The following is a 20,052-nucleotide window of genomic DNA, read 5'->3' as shown; positions in this document are numbered from 1 at the left end:
CGGGCACCGCCCCCCGCCCCGGCAAGCGCTGCGGTGCCGAACAGTGTCCCTGCGGTGTCAAACGCTGTCCCTGCGGTGCCAAACGCTGTCCCTGCGGTGCCAAACGCTGTCCCTGCGGTGCCGAACACTGTCCCTGCGGTGCCAAACACTGTCCGTGCGGCACACGGGCGGCCCCCGGCACCCGAGGGCCCAGAGTGCAGTCGGGCTGTTCTGAGGGGACACACACACACAGGGTCACCTGATGTGAAGGCAGAGCAGACTCCCCAAAGAGATGCACCAAAGCTCTTTAAGTTGCTTTGAAACAGAAATGGCAGCCAGGACTCTGCAGTAAGTAGTTCAGTGCTTCATGGGCAAGAGTAATTTCTCACCCCTCACCTGATGCTGTTGAAAAGAGCATTCCATCCGAGAAACGGTTCTTTACACGGGTTTGCCTTGAAGTGAAATAGGACATGGAATATTTACACGGGTTTGCCTTGAAGTGAAATAGGACATGGAATATTTTACATTTGAGAGTAAGTCATCAAGGCACACTTTGTAGATGAAGATGGGGCTTTGAAGTGTTATATTATTATTAAAAGCAAGTTGGTGGTGGGATAAAGTCTTGAGAGGCAAGTGTCAGACATTTGGAAAAGACCCTCAGATGAAGGTAAATTTCTGCGAGCATTTGGTACTCAAAAATAAATAAACACAGATCTGCCTTTGCCCTTTATATTGCAAATTAGATGAGGGTTTCAGTGTTTCACACTCATAAGCATAGTTCTTAATTTTTAAGTCTGCACATTTTAAACCTTATTCCTGTCATAACTCCATCCAGCTCAGTCAGTTGACTAAGGCAGAGTCTGCACCCTTTAACCTGGAGATAAGACTGAAGGCTAAAAAGGTTGCAGGACCTCCCTCCCACACTATACATGAAAAGGACAGTGGCAAAATTGTATTAAAGGAGAAAATACTTGTCAGTGAATGTCAGAATATTGTGTAAGTAGCTCCATTCTGCAGTCTTTTAGCCCATTTTTAGAGGATTCATCACTCTTGGGGATGCTCTCAAAGCCTCAAAAGCTCACAGGAAGTACAAGCCTCACAGGTAGAACGTTTCTTCATGTACTTTCTCCCTTCTACATACACATTGCTACCATTAGCTGGCAGATTCTGCCACTGCCATTTATAGTGCACTAATGACTCCTTTTGAATTCTTTGTCTCCTCTGCTCAGGACAAACCACACTATTGTGGTGAAGAATAGTTGTAATGGAAGTGGCAGTGAAAAACTTTGAGCACTTCTAGTCTTGCTGCTTAAAATAACTCTAGGCACCCTGACTATCTTTTAAGTGCATTGGACGATTTAATCCAAAATTGATGAGAGGACAGGAGTCTGAAAGAGATGAGCTTTCTACAAGCTACCTTAAAATAATGAGGCAAGTTGAGATAAAGTTACTGACTTAAAGGCAAAAACCATAAAGCATATTGTTGCTTCCAGCTTTCTGGGTGGTTCTGAGAGTTAAGAGTAAGCTGGGGATATTGTGGAGAGAAGTGATAATTTTTGGAGCTTGTAATCAAAGAGCATCAAACATATTTTGGTGCAATCAATACACTTAACAAAGAGGAATGGAAAAACACAAAGAGGAGAACTTTGTACCAGGAAACGCTCCAGTTCAAGTAGTGAATACTTTGGATCTCTGGCCGTGGCTCAGGAAAGCCAGTGAGTCCACCTGTGGCACCTTCCACAGTGCTGTACCCCCAGAAACAGGTCTGACTGTATTTGTACACATATTTAGGGGAAATAATTGGAGGACAAATTATAATCTTCTAATGAATGTGCTTTTGACAACCTGTACCACTGATAAGACACAGAGATTAGCGTTTCAGACTTCACATGCAGCTCCTGGACAGAAAGGAACAGAGATCAGTACCTGGGCATGCTGTATCTGTCCAGGTAAATGCCAGTTACAGGGAGATGGTTATTTCACTCAATTTTGAGGATGTAACAACTCTGATGATGCAAAATTATTATATTATGCGGGGTTTTTTTCATATTCTTGTTGGAAATACATTTCTGTGCATCCTGTTCAATTCCAGAATTAACTTTCAGGTCTATACATGTCAGTACTTGAACCTGCTCTTTGTAGCTGTTGAGGAGTTTATTTATGCATTCTCTTCAGAGGGCCAGAAGAGATCATCCAGAGAGTCAAACACACTTTTACCCTTCTAGATATCCAGAAATGGCAGCAACAGTTCAGTTAATGGTTTTTTTGATGCTAAAGTTGTAGTACAAGTGCAGCACATAAGCATCTAAGCAAATTACCATAGTTTTTTTCTTGCACAAAAACTTCTGTCTTTATGACCATAGCTGTATGTACTTTGCATTTTCCCAAACATGTGACACAGTTAGTACTGAAGTTTGATAATAAATCTAAATAAACTTAAATTTGTTACATACTGCTATACAAAGTGTTTGACAAAAATATTTCTGAACTGGCCAGACCCCTCAAGAATACAAGAAGGACATCATAGAGTTAAATCAACCTGCTCAGGCTTAGCTGTGTGCAAACAACATTTACTTGTTTGTTTGTTTGTTTTTAAGGGTCCCAGGAAGGAAAGGATTTTATGGTCCACTATATTGGGATAAAATTAAATGCTTTGAGAATGGACTTCTGACAAAGTTTACTTGAGTACAAACGCTCTGGCATAAATAAAACAATTCTTAATTGTTTTGAAGGTAATAGACACTGGGAGCACAAGGAAAAATTCTCATCTTAATATAAGAGAATTTTTTTTCAGTGAGAGCAATTGATGCCTGGGAGAACCTCCCCAGAGACGTGGTGGAGTCCCCATCACTGGAGGTTCTCCAGACACTGTGGGGAGGGAGCTGGATAATCCCTTCTGGAATCCCTTTTCCACAAAACGTGGGAGCAGGGGATCTTTTGAGGTCCCCAGCAGCCTGGGGTGTTGTGTGAACATCACATACCATTTATTTCACTGGTAAAGGTTGCTGTCTAAGGGAACTGGTGGTGACCCAGGAAAATCATGTGTTCAGAGAAGGGAATCTTAGCCCTTCAGGAAAGCTGTTAGCATTTACTGATGTTGCAAAGGGACTTAAATCCGAGTCTGAAAACAGTCCATTAAGAATTTTAATGGAAGGACTTCTACCAAATGGCATGTTTGTAGATTTTAATCAAAGCCTTTACCATCCTGAGTTAAAAAATTGCAACCTTACAGCGCAGAGAAAGGGCAGTAAAGTCTGTACAGCTCCTCAATAGTGAGTTTCTGTCACATCTCTCATCTGTTGTGTACATTTGTGAGATTGGATGCCCTTGGAACTATTTCGTTACATTTGTGTTAAAAAGACCTGTATTTGACAAAAAGTTGGTGCATCCTGAATTCCAGTTGGTCCTAGTATACCAGAGGGCTGAATCTTGGATATTTTCCACACCACTGCAGTGCCTGTTCCATGCAGGAGTTTGAAAAAAAAGCTTTATTAAGGTTGATAGTTGTTCATAGCTGTTCTATATGAGCAACTAAACATCTTTTCCTAACAAGTGTATAATAAATTTTTCTTCCAAATTGTCCCATTTGACACTTCAAAATTAAAAAAAAATAAGAAACAAACAAACAACACTTATGTTTGAAAAGGTGTATTGGAAGGAAACCCTTTTGAAAATTGTTTTGTATGATCGTAGTTAATGCTGAAAATACAGAGAAACATATTTCTTGCAAAAGGGAGAAATTTTAATCTCTTAGGAGTATGGTAGTTTCCTAACTAAAATCGGACAGATTTGGTTTCAAATGTTATGACTTTTGGTTTTACTTAATCATTTAGCACTTGACTTTAGTCAGAAGAACTTACCTGAGTCTTACAGTTCTTCGAAGAGCATAGGATATTTCTTATCTTTTCCTAACCAAGCATAAAATACACTTTTCTTTCGAGTTGTCCCATTTGAAGAAGAACATATGAATGTTAGTTTACTGTGGAGGTTTCCTGTGTAGGGTTAGAGTGAGCTATAATGTTTGTATAATTCCTCATGATTCATGGAAGAAAAAGGACGTAACTCACATTGCCCAGGGCCCACAAGAACAGTGGCCCTGCATGAAGGCAGGTTTTGCTTTCTGTTTTTGTTTTTCTGAGTACCCAGCTAGTCAGAGCTCACAAGAGCTAGGCCTAAGGAGGGTTGTTATGCAGTGCCACGCCTGAGCCACTTATTTCTTACCCTCACAGAACAAGGTAATTTGCAACAGCCCAACAAATCAACAAATCCCACTCGAAATCTGTAGCAGCTGTAACCCAGGTGAGTCCTTACAAGGCTTTCTGCTACTGGGGAGGTGAGTTAAGGTCCAGCATAGAAATGTTTGCTTGATGGAGCGCAGCACTGGTGCCTCATTTCCCAGAAGGGATTCCTCAAGTGCAGGGAGTCAAAGCCATCACCATACAAAACCAGACTCTGTGTAAAACAAAGGGGTCACAAGAAGCTGAACTACTGACTTGTTATGCCACAGAAAACAAAGGTTTAACTGTTCTGGGCTGCAGAGTAAGGCTAAGTCATGATGCCTCCAGCAGCAACTCAGGACTCCTTCAGGAGCAAACAGCAGGGAAGTTTTGCCCAATTACATTACAAATGGAGATGTACACGTGGTGTAGCAGGATTGTAATGAATTTTTGGCCTGGTATAAAAAGACATTTTCAAGAATTCAACTGTTAAGAATTTTGTGTAAATGGTGTATATCACAAAAGCAAAAGAGTATCCAGAAGTAAATGGGTTGGACATGGAACTGGAGGCCCATCTTGGGAATTGTGCTCCAGCCAATGGTTATTGAAATAGTTGGGTTCGAGTTTCCACATTTTAAATATTTTTCCAGTGTGTCGTAGATTAAAAACACAGATGGAGGTTGCTGGTATTTTATTTTAGACTACGTAGGCTGTTTCTTGAACCAAAACACTAATTGAAGCACTGTCTTGCTCATGTTTAAATAACATTTGAATACGATGCTTGTTCTGATGTACAAAATGCACCGAAAGTACACTATTTTAGTGAATAACCTTTTGAAGATGTAAACTGATACTAGATATTAAATATTAACAATTGAACAGGTCAAACCCTGTCATTCTGTAATCTGTATTAGGTACTGGAGTACTGCAGAAAACTGTAACTGTAGCACCAGCAAAAAAGCTTATTTGCAGATTAATTGATTAACAATACCATTTTAATAGGCATTGTAATCTAAGGCTGTAGCATCTTAAGAATTTAAAAGCAACCACCTGTACTACATCAGTGTTCTGTTACCTGCATCATTTATATAAAAAGGCACTGAAGTCACCTCCAGTACCTGAAAAGGAGCTGGAAGCTGTTTCTCATCGACATCTCTTCCTCAGCAATGATGTTCTTCGGTCTGCTCCAAGTCTGGAAGTGCCATTCAAAATCCACTTGTTTTCCCAAGACAGCTGTGCTCCGAGTTGCTGACTGACCCCAAACCCTGGAACATGTAGCTCTGTCGAAGGGTTTAACAGCACAGTTCAGAGAAGGCCTGGGGCAGGTCGGGAGGTGCTGCTGTAAAACCCCCATAATGATTATCCTCTGAAGGAGCAGCAGGTTCCATAGGAGGGGGTCAAGGGCTCCCTGTTGGATTACCACATCCAGCTTCCAGGAACTAGATGCACCGTGTCACACAGTGTAGCTTCTTTCCAGGGCATTAGTGAAGCCTGAGGATAGCAGCATTTTTCTGCCCTCTAGGAGATTCCAGATGTCGGGAAGATCATCGTAACAGCAGCTTTTGCTGCTGCACTTACTGGAGCAGGAAGAGAAGCAAATATATGTTCCTCCTTTTCTTCAGATCTAAACAATAGGAATTCTGTCCAGTAGTGTTGTTCTGCACTACAGTGTCCCAGACTAAAGCAGGCTCGTGCTGAGGTCTGTTTTAAGGAAAAAACCCCACCCCATACCCTCTGACTTGTAGCAAATAAAACCTGGACTGTTTCCAGCAGCTGGGAATTAAATGTAAATGATTGCCATAAGCTTGCTCTGCCAGACAAGTAGCAAAGAGAGACAGTGTGTGAATGTGCTCACAAACTGTTTTGTCCTTTTGAGTCAGGAGATGAAGTTCAGACTCTTCTGGTTGCTCCTCTTGCCTGGGCTTTGCCTAGGACAGGTCAGTCCAGCCTAAGCTAAGGCAGACTGAGAACAGCAATGGGATTTAGGCCAAGCCCTTTCCAGGGCAGAAACCCAGCTGACTTTTTGGGTGAACTCACCGTAGTCCTGTAGGGCTGAGGTAATTAAAGACCCTTGTACATGTGACAATGGTTATTAGTGCTAAGAGCAGGAAAGAAAAATTAAGCGACTAAGTGCAAAATAGAAGTATAAAATTTATTTAAAACCACCCACAAAGTTCTGTGTAATCAGGAATGATACAATTTGTAATAGTCTTTTTAAAAACTCATGACAAGATTTAAAATATATTTTCAATTACAGTATTCATTTAGCCTTATTCAGTTAGGACAATAAAAAAAAAAAAAAAGAAAGTTTACGTTCTAAACAGATGAGACACACAAGAAAAATAGAACAGAACAGACAATTTCCACAACAACAATTTTTACATGTATGTTTCAATACTAGTATCAACATTTCAATGCATCTTGCTACATAAACATGAAATCATGTACAACAACTGCTTGCACCAAAAAACATAGCTTAATTAGATCTTTCAAGTAACATGCAGTCACAACTCACAAGTCTTCAAGTACTGCTGGTAAGGGTTCCCTTGTCTGCAAAGAAGATTTTAAGGTTCCATTTCTCAGCCAGCATAACTCTTCACAGCTCCACCAGCCTCAGGGAGCTGTGCTCAGTTATACTAGGAAAGAATCAGGCCCCAAATGTGTTTTTTTTAAGAAAATAGGTAATTTTTATCCTTTTTTCCTGTAAATACTGTGACATAATGAAGTGCTTTTTCTTTCTGATTTTTTTCTCCCTGTACATAATCTTTTATTTAAAAAATGTTAAATTTATGTTCCAGATTTCAGTACAGTAGGTTGGTAACTGGAAATAGAACTTCAAAGTTGAAAAATAAATATCAAATGCATCCCAAAGAAAGAAAGAAAAATAGAGAAAAGAAGAGAGAAGGAAAGAAAGAGTGACTCTTTTACCTTTGCTTCAGCACACTGTTAGTCTTTTAACTTTGCAAAGCAGGAAGGAATTAATTGGCCATAGCATTTCAGTACAGTGTGTCCTTACACATTAATGTTCTCAGTGACAGCGAATTCCAATCAGCACTGGTGACCTGGTGTGGTACTGTCACATTACGAAGAGCTGTCTCATAATTGTGGAATAATTCACTGCTAAAAACTGAACTGAATGTTTGCATTGGTTAGAACTGGCTTTCATTTAGTGGTATTGGGATATCCCATTTGTTTTTCTGGCCTACAAATATCTTTGCATTTTAAGGACCAGAGATTCATGAAGTTCAGCTGCTGCCTTTGGAGTTGCATGGATTAGACAGGCATTCACAAAGCTGGTACAAAACCTGTTCTCATTAGGCTCTGCAGTATTGCTGATGTGTAAAAATTTAGGTATGAAAGTATATTTCCTTTTCCTCAAACGTTTTTTTGAATGAGAAGTTTGCATTGCCTTGCATTCCATAACTGCAGTTATGGAATATATAGGGGGGCTGTTGCTTCCACTGGCAAGGGAAGCTCAGCAGGACTCAGCATGCAGAGCAATGCCCATGGTTTCCCTGGCAAGTAGCACCACAGTCAGGGCAGGCAGGAAGTGTTGGCTTTTAGCTTTGGGTCCCAAAAGTCCCCCAGTGTGACAACAGCACACAACACTGCAAACCCTGCTGGCTCTGCAGGCAGGGCAGGTTGTCACAACCCCACTTCATATCAGCAAGGAAAAGGGATCAAATTAGGATAAAGGCAAGCATTTTAAGAAAAACTACCAAATCTTAAAATTGGTATTATTGACAATTCTGTGAGATTTCTGGGCTGGCCATTACCTAGAGGCACAAATCTTTTACCACACTGGCTTTGGAGACAACGTTGGGCAAAGGACAGCAAATATAAATGGATACTTCAAACCTGGTAAAACCCAAGCCAGTTTCTGTTGAACCTGTATTTCTAACCTAAGAACAATGTGGATGTTACTGGCCAGTATGTGCACAGTAGGAACACCATGCAATTGATTTCAGCTGATTGTACAGATCAGTCATTTGGTAACTTTGGATTTATACCACCGACCTTTTATACCATGGTCAGTGTGATGGGATACTCCAAAGGGCATAAGCTAAAGTGACATCCATTTAAGGCCCCTTTATCCTTTCACTGCAATGCAAAGGACAGTAGTATAAGTGAGAATCAGGGCCTTCATTCTTATTTTAAGACCACTCCCATACCCTAGACCCTTTTCCATTACAACATCATAATAAAAAATACAGATATACATGTAAAATACTGATCAGGTCACAAAACTTTCCACAACAGTATCAAAACGTTGTGTGGCAACAACTGCAATACTGAACATCAAACTAGCAGTTCCCTTGCTCCACTGCAACAGCACTTCTTTGGAACACAGTTCATCTGCTGTACCTGCTAACCCTGTAGATAAGTGCCAGACCTGTCCTCCTCCTTACACATGGAGCTTTTGAGGTGTCCCCCTGCATTCTGTGACTCTCTGAGGAATGATGGAGGGTGTGCAGCGTTGAAAACAGCACCTTTGACCAGTCACACCCGACAGAGCAAGTCACCCTCATGTTGTTTAGCACCCTGGTCTTGCGTTCAGTGCAAGAATGCTGTTGGAAGATTCTAGTATTTGAAAACAAGTATGTGTGGAAAAATGCCATATATAATGGTCCAGTAGAAGAAAAGAGGAAAATGCACTGTTTTGGGAAGAAATAAAGAAAACAGCATCGAGAAGCATCTTGTATCTTTTAAAACTGAAGTCAGCAGTATGCTGGGATGATGAAATGGGGAATTGAAATGGAAAAAGAATCCTAAAATCTTTATGTCTCAGAAAGAGGGAAACAGCGATGCACACCCTGACACCCTTTAACAAAAGGCAGCAACCACTTCATTATTTTCTGCTCAAGCTCCATCAATTCCATTTGCTGCTACAGAGGAAGAACATCTTTTTTCCAGGGAGTCCTATGTTAGTTAAGGCATTTAACTTGCACCATTTAACTTACACCATACTTGGGTGTCTCACAAGGACTGTGACTGATCTAACCAGAAGATGTAAAGAAACACTCCTGCTCTTACAGTCATGCAGGTTCTGCAGCAGCTGTTTTATGTCAGGAACTGGGCAGAGCTGTTAGAGTAACTCAGAAGACAAGAGGCATTCCACAGAGATGCTGGCACAACAGGGAAAAAAAACTAGTACAAAAATCCTGTACTCTGAGAAGGGATGACATTTCCTTCTCCTGGGTCAGCAGTTTTTTAGTCTTGCAAAGTCTCTTTTGTTTGGCGACTTACAGACTGTAATAACTACATCAAGAAATGTAAAAGTTAACTAGAAAACTGATCATTTGACTCTCTAAAAGAACAAGAAATGTTTTAATAGGGAAGTAATCAACAACCAATTTTTAACCACTCTTCAGGAAGTGATCCGTATATATCCTGGTGCCTGATCAGATAATCCTTGGTCTTTCAGGAAACCTCAGGTGTAAAACTCTCCTTTACATAATTATGATTTTGTAGCAACATGCTAAAGCAGCATATAGATAGCTTGTGAAGACTGAGCAACCATCAGGTAATCCCCAAAGAGACTGAAACCAGTTCCAGAACTGTTCCACTAAGTAGCCCCATTCCCAGGATTTTTGACACTGTTCACTCTGGTTTAGATTACAGGCGAATATGTGTGTGACAGACTAAATAAAAAAAGTTTATGACTTTAAAGTCAGATGTACCAAAAGAAGCATCAGTATAAAGAAGTACCCTGGCATACAGCACACGGACAGAGAAGGTTGTCTCAAAAAGCCAACTGTACCTTACTCATGCTGTGCATAGATTCATGGAATTGTTAAGGTTGGAAAAGACCTTAAAGACCATCAAGTCCAATCAGCATCCCATCAGCTTTCCATATTCTCTATCCTGACAGTGGGAAGGGGCAGCAGACTGAGGATGAACACGGTGCTTGCTACATTTGCCTACACAGATCAAGAAAGGGTGACCAACTCTCTCCCTCTTTTTTTTTTTTCTTTAAACCAGTATATGGAGGCAGAGACCAAAGGGGAGATTGCTGCCTCTGGAGGAGCTGTGGAAAGAGGTAAATTTGTACATCTGTCCACAAGGAAACATCTTCCTGGTTAGAACAATGCTGTGACACAGATATTGCAATACCGTGGTGTCACAACAATCAATGGCAACTCTCTCTACCACCTAATTTTATGGAAAGATATTCCCTCTACACTTCCTCCTGCAAGTCAGACCAACACTTGATAAAATAAAGCAAGCCAGAACTTCCAAGTGTGATTGGACTGTTCCTCATCTCTAACTGTGTTAGTTAAGATCAGATCATCACAGGCAGACAGCTTTCACACAAGAAATAAAACACAACTCTATGAAGCAGACGTCACCAAGACCCTAATCTGAATTTCAGGGACCACAATAGTCCTGAAAGAGAGTTTGTCCAACGCTGCCTGAATGTAATTGCTGTTAACATAACCAAAGCGTGGAAGTCACCAAGAATTTAGTTTTCCATATATCTGAGGGCACAGTTATTTCCTCCTGATGACCTAGAAATTCCAGGATTTCTGTGGAAAAGAGAACAACCATATGTATAAGTGGACTACAAAGCTGATGACTGCTTGATAAACAGAGCTAATTTCAACATGGGAGAAGTTGCATGGGAAGTGAAAGGGCAAGACTGACCTTATATTTTAAATATAAACCCACGAAGATGCAACTTTCCTTAGCCTGCTTCCCTAACTTCTGTCTCACTGACCAACCTGTCAGATAAGACAAATCACAAGAAGCTGTCAAGAGCTCAAGCCTGGAGCTGGTCTGACACAGACCTGCCTGAGACTTGAGGTGCAGGAATTGTGTCTCACTACAGACCTGAATCACTGTCATGCTCCAAACAACACAACCTCTGTGTTTAACCACAAGTAAACATTTACTCCAAATCTCTTTCCATCTGTTCTTGCACAGCCTGTTCATAGTGGTAGGGCTGCAAGGCTCTTGACTGGGGACAGACTTGGGTCAGCTCTTGGCTGTACCATCCAGTTAAATAGGGAATTGCAGGAAAGCCTGATGAATGAGCACTCAGCAGTCAGCAGGGCTGCAGCAACATAAACAGCACCCAAATTTAGCTTAATACTGCAAGGAAATTAAAGAGGTCTTTAAAAAACCCACCAGTTGTATATTACAAAGAATCTTAAGTCTTAGAGAAGTTGTCATTTGCCCATGCTTAACATAAATGTGGCTTAAGATACTACAGGTATTTTCTGTTCTAAGTCTAGAGAAGTACTGTCATAGGTAAGAAAAGGACTTTCACCAGCAGTTATTCCTAAGTAAAGGTTAGCTTAGAAAGTCCTTTAAAAAAAAAATCGAATACAACTGTTACAGGTAGAAAGCTGCAAGTATTTTAAGTTCTTAAAAATCTTCTGTGACTAAAGTATGTATAGAAATATATTTTCCCGTTTTGTGTAATACACTAGCATGTGAAAAATCAGTGAATTCCCTATTTAATCGGACATGACTGCAGCGACTCCCACAGGGACTCAGGGAGTCAAACAGAACCAGCTCCAGCAACAAGCACTGCTCCTTCCTTCCAGAGGGGAAGTGGAGTGCTGCCACTGGACCCAGTGGGGAAAGGGATGAGACATTTCTTATGGAAGTCAGAGGTGCTGCATGTTGGATCAGGACAATTTTTGGTAGCACACTGTAAAAAACGATCCAAAGGCAAGCACACCTCACCACCAGCCCAGACCTGAATCCATGTACTGGTGTTCCACCCAGAACATTGTGCCAGCTCAGGGAAACTAAGTAGAACGTGCAGGTCTGATCTAACCAGCTACCTTAATTTTAGATCCAGCTCCTGGTCTGGCCATCCCAGAAGGGCTTGGTTAAGAGGTAAGAGCAAATTACAAGTGGCTGTGTGGGCAGCAAAGGAAAGAACGAACTCACAGAGTAGCAAATCTTAAAGAGACAAATACTGTTATAAAACAATAACATTACTGAAAACAATGCAGTTTGTGTACAAGACTGATAAATATTCTGAAGTGTTACAAGAACAGCACAAAGTTGTACAAACAGTAAATACTTGCATTTTCTATACTGCAGTACAGCAATAGAAAATACCAGCTTCTCCAAGCACAGCCTGCCCTGTGCCCAGCCTGCCTGGCAGGTAGGACATGCTGGAAAAGCAGCTTAGGGGACACACAGTCAAATGAAGAGCACCAGGAGGGATATGTTATTGTAGAGATGAGCTATTTCTTAGGTGAGTAATGTTAATGAAGTAGTAACTGTGAGTTTAGCACCTATCAGTTAATAGCTTAACTATTATGTTAAGATACATGTTTCTCTGTTAGAATTGCCATTTCAAAAGAATTTAGACCTGGACTACCTGTGTTTGAAGGGATCCTTTTAGATCCATCCTTCAGTGCCTCACTTCTTAAAGGAAAGCTGCTGGTTTTTCAAAGGAACATTTTTACCTTGAAGTTTCCATAAGTTAAATATGGGCATTTGTAGGAGAAGATTCAAGTAAAAATGATCCACTTTAATGGTATGAACATTTGAAAAGGTAAAGAGATGGCTCTGTAACTTACTAATTTTGTGTAGAAAATGTGTTTATCACATGGGAGTGCTGAATTACAGCACTAGAGAAACTAAAGCTGTCAGCACTACCAGTGAAACCAATAAACTAAGCTCGTGGTGTGGGCCTACGGCTTTCAGAACAGCTGGGAAGGCACAGTACTGCTCCCTGCATGGACAGCTGCCACTCCTACTGATCTTGGGCTCACCAAACACAGACAAGGGTTACAATGGAAGTCTAAGGCACACAAAATACCGTAATGATTTGATGTATACTGTATGTTACGTAGTCAATAAGCATAAAACTGCTGGTACAAAACGATGGCATAATATTGGTTCTGTTTTATTATTTACAATCCCTTCATATCCTCTATTTGAGCTAATATCAAGCTTTCAACTAAAATTTGCAGCATACCCGGTTTTTACAAATTTTACTTAAAATAGGTAAGAGACAAAGAACGGGTTCAATCCCTCCACCCTCTGCCATCAACAGCTTTGTTAATCTGAACAGAAATGGCAGAATTGAACCCAGGGTCGTTACAGAGTGATTGGTACTTCAGCCCTGGCTCCTGCAGACACCACCGTGTGCACGGGGGTGCAGGAGCGCGGGCTCGTGGCTCTGCAGCCACACCAGAGTTGTAGCACCGAGGACTTGACTGGCACCAGGTGTTAAAAACACCACTGATGTACTTGTCGTACCAGAACTGTAGAGCGCTGGCACTTGAGCTTCCCCAGGAAAAAGCACCTTGTCTGGGTTTCAATAAAGCAGCTCTAGACAGCTGCTACGCCCCTACACAGCACCACTACAGTGTAATATATCAAGTATATCATCAGTACTTTGCACACTGGAACTCTCTGACCTGGTTCTACCGCCAGGTTGCCCAGGCGGGTGGCCGTGAGGCAGGAGGAAGGTACAGCTCTGTGTGAGGGCCTGACCCTACAGCTCTCCCAGGAGTCCTGGTTCCTGTGGGACAAGGTGCAGGATGAGGTCAGTCCCTAGCTAATGTTTTCATTTGGTAAGTTGTTTAAATAAATAAGTTTAATAAAGAAATACATAGGAGAGGAGAATCAGAAAGAAGAGTGGGATGCTACAGTATTTAAAAGCAATGGAGTGTCTGTTTTTCCTCTGATTTAGCAAATACTCGTTTCGTGATATGTCACTTTTTTAACAGAAATGTAGAACATAAGCTTCATATGTTTGGAAGAAAGGATACAACCCTCTTGAAGAGAAATGTATAAATTGCTTCAAAAATTTACAAAACATTTTTGTAAGAAAACTGAACTCAAAGTTGATGAATATTACAGATAGGTTATTCTTAATGAAAAATTTGCTGTTAAATATTAGAAGTTTAATAATTTTCCAACACTTTCTTTGTATTTTCTCCAAATTAATTTTTTTTCCAGAACAGAATAAGGCAACTCTAAGGGGTATTTTTTTTATCCCAAAACAATCCTACCCCTGAGGCATTAAGAACTTTTGGTTGTCATGTTAACTTAGAATGCTCCAAAGGAATGAGACTTACACACTTATTGCTCAAAGAAACCATAATAAATGCTGCCTTTAAAAAAAGCAAATCATGTTCATATCTCCCAATAGCAACAAATGTACTGACCAGACATCTCCTCGGTTCACGTTTGTACACTCTCTTGAAAGGAATAAAAAGGTTCTGTAATTCGTAACTGTTGTTTATATGCAACATAAAATCTTCATTGAAAAAGGGCAAGTTAAAACCAACCACATATGCTGTGAGCGCACATCCTGCAGCTGTAACAACACGGAACTCTACACAGCAAGAATAAAATCACTTCTGTAGAGTATGCACAAACCTTAGACAATATGATCCTTAGACTATACTATTTCAAGTTAATTTTAAAAATAGAAAGTGCTTTTAAAATATATATTTACAGCTTAAAAACAACTTCCAGCCATCCTTACCAATAACTTCATTTTATACATAATGACAAATCTAAAGAACAAAATTCATTGGTTTTCTAAAAGATTTATCTGTAATTTGGACTATATAGCAATGGTTGGAAGTTGTTAAAGCAATGGCACCATGAAGTAATAATTCAGCTTATTTATTTTTAACTGTTTGATGTGGTTAAGCACCAAGAGCTGTGTAGAGCTATAACTGTATAACTTGATTTAACACCATAAAATGTGAACCTGTTAAAATCCCTATAAATGATTTTTGTAGTAAACAGACTTTATTTAAAGCACCAAAATATAAATTCCTAAAGGTAATAAACTGAATGATTCAATCAAGGTTAATAACCTAAACAAAATCTTTTTTAGAATGTATTAAAACTATACAGCTTTTCTTTTTTTTTTTTTTTGCTTAAAATGTGCTTGAGCACCACCAAATGTTAAAGTCACAGTTTAAGAAGAAATCCCCCCCTTTTTTTTTTCTACCTCAGCCTTAAAATGGTTGAGATGAGCAAATAGTAAACGACAGGAGACTTGTTCTTTAACAGCACCTTAGAGAACCACCGTGTGACCCTGTGCCAGGAGGGGCCCTGCACCTACGCCCAGTGGTTGTAGGGCCCCGCCACGCGCGTCAGGGCGTACGAGGACACCGTGATCACCTTGTCCTTGGTCACTGTCAGCGCTCGGCGGGAGGGAATTTGGTTGAACTCATTGTCTTCATAAAAAAGGTCTCTGTTTTCACTTGGTTGCTTTGCTTTCCTGTTGCTGGAGCTCAGTTCTGAATTCTCCGTTCCCAGTCGTTCCGCTTCTTTTTCCTTCTCTTTCGCCCTCTCGGCCCTCTTTGCTTCCCACATGTCTAAACCGTGTTTTGGCTCATTTAAATTTTTGTGTTGGTAGAAAACTAAAGAAATTCTTGTGGGATGATTCCGGTTGGGTTTTTTGATGGGTGTGGTAGCGTGGAGTTCCCGTCTTGCACATTCAATTAAGATAGAACCGTGAGAAGGTGCCACAGCAACCCCACCAATGTCATCGTCCAAAAAATTGTGCTCGCTGTCTGACCACAATTCCTCAGCCTTTTCTTCAGAATCAGCCGGGTGTCCCAGTGCACTGCTTTGCTTTTCCTCAATACAGTCCGAGTCACACATCTGTCCTCGATGGGAGCTGCCCTTTTCCACCGGGCATCCATGGGAACAGTCGGCTCCATTTCCGACGGCATCCGTGGCCGGAGAGCTTAGCGGTACTGACAAGTCACAAGAGCTGACCATCTGTGAGGAAGAGCTGTCCAGCTGGAGCTGACAGTTCTGTTTGTCAGGCTGATGTTCAAGTATAGTGGGCAGGGGGTCTGTGTGGGCTGGGGGGCCTGGAGCAGTGACCTCGGGAAGCATCGGTGGCACCCCATTCACCTTCTCGTCCAGCAGAATTCCAGTATAATCCTTGACCGACACATCGAAGCTCTTGCAGTTGACGTAAGGTGTCACGTGAGGTTGCTTGGTACTGCACTCAAAATACCCGTAGGGAACTGAAAAATCTTGCTGAATGTTAGTCACTGCTGTTAGGCCAGGCTTATGTGCTAGAGATGGACAAGGATGTAAACTATCCACCTTAAAGGGGGAGGAAGCCGGGCACTGCTTTAGTAAGGAGCAATTTTTAGTAGTGTTTGAAGTATGTTTCATGGCATACAGGTGATTGGAAGTCTCCATTTTTATTCCAGGTTTTAAAGCATCTGTTTTGTTCCCTAGAAGAAATGCACACCAAAGTGTAAGTACTTTTCCTCACTTGATTCATAAAATACACCTCTTAGAATTTCATACTTGTTTTCTAACATGAAAAATATACATGATGACTACAGATTTTTCAAAATGGTTATTTTAAGCTTTTTAGGATTATCTTGATGACCTTAAGTATACATATAATAACCTTGTTGAATTAACACCTTAACCTTTTCCAGTCAGGCTGCTGGTATATATAAAAAAAAGGTATTTCTCAAAGGGATGAATAAAATAAACAGAGAAAATGAAATAACCACCGAGTCCTGATCCACACAGCCCAGTCCTACACAAGAGCTTCCCAGCAGTTGACTGCTGGTCTTCAGTTGTTACATCATTGATGAGATTCAGCCTGTCTGAAATTAAGCCTATGAATCAGTCAAAATTCTGGGCTGCCTTGACCCCATATTATGACAGAAGGAAAAACTTGTTTATCTTGTCTGTCACAGCCAAAACAGTTACTGAGTTACAACCACTCCTACATTGCAATATCAACTTACAACTGCCTTTAAAAAAAGGAGCTGGCAACATGCTCCAGGTAAATCCATCCCTACAAAGCTGGATCCTGTGATTTGGTGTCTGCCGTCTTCCCATGTAATTGCCTCACAGGAATCACTTCACACCTTAGTGCAGATACTTGTTCAGTCCCTGTCAGCTCTCTAAGCTATTCCTAGCCATGGCAGCCCTGCTGCTGGGCTTGGCTGTGGAACAGCTCCTCAGTGACTGAATCTCATCATGGCTGTGTTCCATCCAGAGACCACTGGATCAATGGGAAAGAATTCCATCATCTTGGATGGGCTTTGCATCATGCCCTGCAGTTGCTTTACCTGTGTTTGGCTGGCAGACTGGCATCCCTCAGAGAGCTCTCAGGTACTGTCTCTGTCAGTATTTCTTCTTTGTTCCATAAATACACAGAATGGTTAATTGCTTTACCCAATACAGAAGAACTATTCCTTCTTCTACTCTGTCTTCTAATAATTTATAAATAATGATGGATAAAAAACCATTCCTCCAACAGGAATGCAAAAAAGTCAAGGGATAAATTACAGACACAACAGTTAGTATGCAAAAACTGAAGCTGAGTGGGACATAAGGAAGCCACAATGACTCTAAGAAAAACTTTTCTATGAAATCAAACATAAAGCATTTAATGTAATTAGAGCAGCTCCCTCCACACCAAGGTCTCTCACCAAGCTGGTGGTCCTCTCCTGTTCTATCCAATATAGGCCAAGAAGAATTGCTGATATTTATGGAGACAGAAATAACTTTTCATCTTTGATGTTTATTTGTCCCGAATAATGTGGTTAAAAGACAGGACTATGCAAGGGAGGAAGTAAGGCCTCTGTCATTAATACACATTTCATACTAATTTAGAATTTCAAAGGCCTTCAGAATTAGAAAGTGTAAAAACTGAGAGTTGTGCTGCTTGCAGTTGGTAAAAGGTGCATGACAAGTGCACTGTTTAATACTCTCCCTGAAGGCCTGGGCCCAGTGGGGACTCAGACCAAGCCCTCACAGCTGTAGGCACTGCCAAGCTGACTCGGGCTCCTCCCCACCATCCTGGCTGCCAGGTGAGGGCAGGAGAGAGGACGAGTCCTCCCTTATTCCTTTCTCATTGCCAGTGCTCCAGATGTGAAGACATGCAGGTTAGAGGGGTCTTTCAAGCTTTCCAGCTGGGCCATACTGCAGTGGCTCTCAAGTGAAGGTCAGGTCTCTTCCAGACAGACAGATTACACCTACACAGTGGGCAGCATGACATAGTCTTGTGACTCCATCATCCTCCGGGCTGCTCCAGAGCCTGACAGCCTCACATGGCTGAGCACGTGGCCAACAGTATCCACCACCCACGGGAATCCCAGCTTACTGCATGTTCTCCACGTTCTTTTTCATATTTGCAAAACCAAAGCAATATTCTCAACTCTTGCCCTCCATTAGCAAACCGAGTACTCTACATTACATACCTCAGCTATCCATACCTCCCTCTACAGCTGCACTGTTAAGTATCTTTTTGTTCTTCCATCAGGAGAAAATTTAATAGTAATATCTGATTTGCTTAACAGCCTTGAGCACTGCTGTGTTCACTGCTTACATAAAACTCTAATCAGATTTTTTCCATTCTATTTTCTATTACTATGAAAAGATCCTGATTAATCATTCCCTCTAGTCTACCATCAGGAGTGACTACTGAATAGCCCAGTTTAACTGCTGTCTCCCACACCCTCTGATCCTGTTTTCATACTAAGTCTACCATTCTGAGCTAGACTCCCAAGTTCCCATTCCTGAGGACTAAAATGATACCTGCCCCTGGCAGGAAGTAAAGAAGCAACTGATGACTGATCCCCTGTAACTGCAAGCCCTGCACATACAGCACTGCAGTGCTCCAAATCCAGGGTTTACAGATCTCTGCACTGTACTGTGGGGCAGGGGCAGGGCAGCAGGGGGGTGCTGGGGTGTGTGCCCAGCCCTCAGCCTGTAGGACTGGAGAGAGCACTGCAGAGAGGTACAGAAACACCTCACACTCCTGCCTGGCAGAGCCCAGCACTGCAGTGAGCTGACCTTCCTCTGCCACTGCTGCCTCTGGCAGTGTTCACACAGGCACTCCCAGCACCAGGGGCCATGGGCAGGTGTGGGGCTTACAGTGCTGACATCTGCTTTGGGGAACTCCACTGTCAAAACTTCATGACAAAAGCTGCACTTTTATCATAGAAACTAAATATTCTGTTCACATTCTTATTTTTCCATCCCTGAAAAACTTTCTTGCTCATGAAAGTGTTTCTTCCTCGCTCTGTACCTTACTTTAATCACCAGCCCTTTTAAATTACTTTACAAAAATAGTTCAAGTCCAAACAAATGATCTAAGTTGGCTTGTTTATGTAGTTATTTTATTACTTTTGCATGTTCAAGGAATAAAGTTCTGTGTTCCCAAGGCATATGGGACACCCTGGCTGTTACAGCACTGGTTAAGGCTTCCAGGTGTGGAAGCAGTGCCTGCTGCACCTGCAGTGTCATGTACAGGTAGGTGGGCCAGAAACCTCTGTCAGTCTTTCAAAACAACACTGCAGTGAGATCAAACAATTTGAGGATTCATTCCCAAACCAGAGCCCTCTAATGCTTCAAGAACGTCCAGCCCAGCCCTAGCATGGAGTTACTGTGTCCCCAGACATGCACTGAATGTCTCTCTAATATCCTGAGGGTCAGCAATACTGATTTTCTGGTTCATCAGTCACCCTGAGTCCCCTACTGAGACAGAGTGCTCAGTGCCATTACCAAAGTGTGACAAATGCATTTTTGGTTTTTTAAATGTTATTCCCCCAAAATGCAGACATTCTTCTAAATACATTTAACTGTCATTTCTCCCCTTAAATCTACCTGTATCTAGATGGTTCTCATGAAATAAAATTACAGCAGGTTGGCTAAATTTCCTTTCTTCTTCCTAACAGGAAGAAGAGTGCTTTAATTCCTTTTATTTATTTATTCCTTTTATTTATTTTCCCCCTGCTAATCAGAGAAGTCAAGCCCATGGCTTCTTCCACCTCTTCCTTCTCTTGTACTTCCCATTACTGCACAGTCCCATACTGTAGTTCCACCCTGGGAAGGACTAGCCCAGAATCCAAGCCCGGCTACCACAGTGTAC

The 20,052-nt window shown here is 41.5% G+C and overlaps 1 protein-coding gene and 1 long non-coding RNA gene across 7 annotated transcripts in view; one reads left to right on the top strand and one right to left on the bottom strand.

The window, feature by feature from the left end:
• Positions 1–55: 55 nt before the first annotated feature.
• On the top strand, positions 56–19,992 carry LOC127476887 (uncharacterized). Its single transcript, XR_007906753.1, has 3 exons — positions 56–327; positions 16,364–16,410; positions 17,173–19,992. It is a non-coding gene; the product is annotated as an uncharacterized LOC127476887 (long non-coding RNA).
• TET1 (tet methylcytosine dioxygenase 1) overlaps positions 6,328–20,052 on the bottom strand; it is a 96,203-nt gene continuing 82,478 nt past the window's right edge. For all 6 annotated transcript variants that reach the window (XM_051800236.1, XM_051800237.1, XM_051800238.1 and 3 more), the window contains one exon: positions 6,328–16,387. In XM_051800236.1, coding sequence (XP_051656196.1) covers positions 15,249–16,387 — 1,139 coding nt within the window. In that variant the 3' untranslated portion in view covers positions 6,328–15,248. The remainder of the gene's footprint in view (positions 16,388–20,052) is intronic.

This window comes from Manacus candei, unplaced genomic scaffold (genome assembly GCF_025592945.1).
Source record: "Manacus candei isolate 608988 ecotype Guabito, Panama unplaced genomic scaffold, ASM2559294v1 h1tg000050l, whole genome shotgun sequence".
Lineage (NCBI taxonomy): Eukaryota > Metazoa > Chordata > Aves > Passeriformes > Pipridae > Manacus > Manacus candei.
This window is presented reverse-complemented; position numbering and strand designations above follow the sequence as displayed.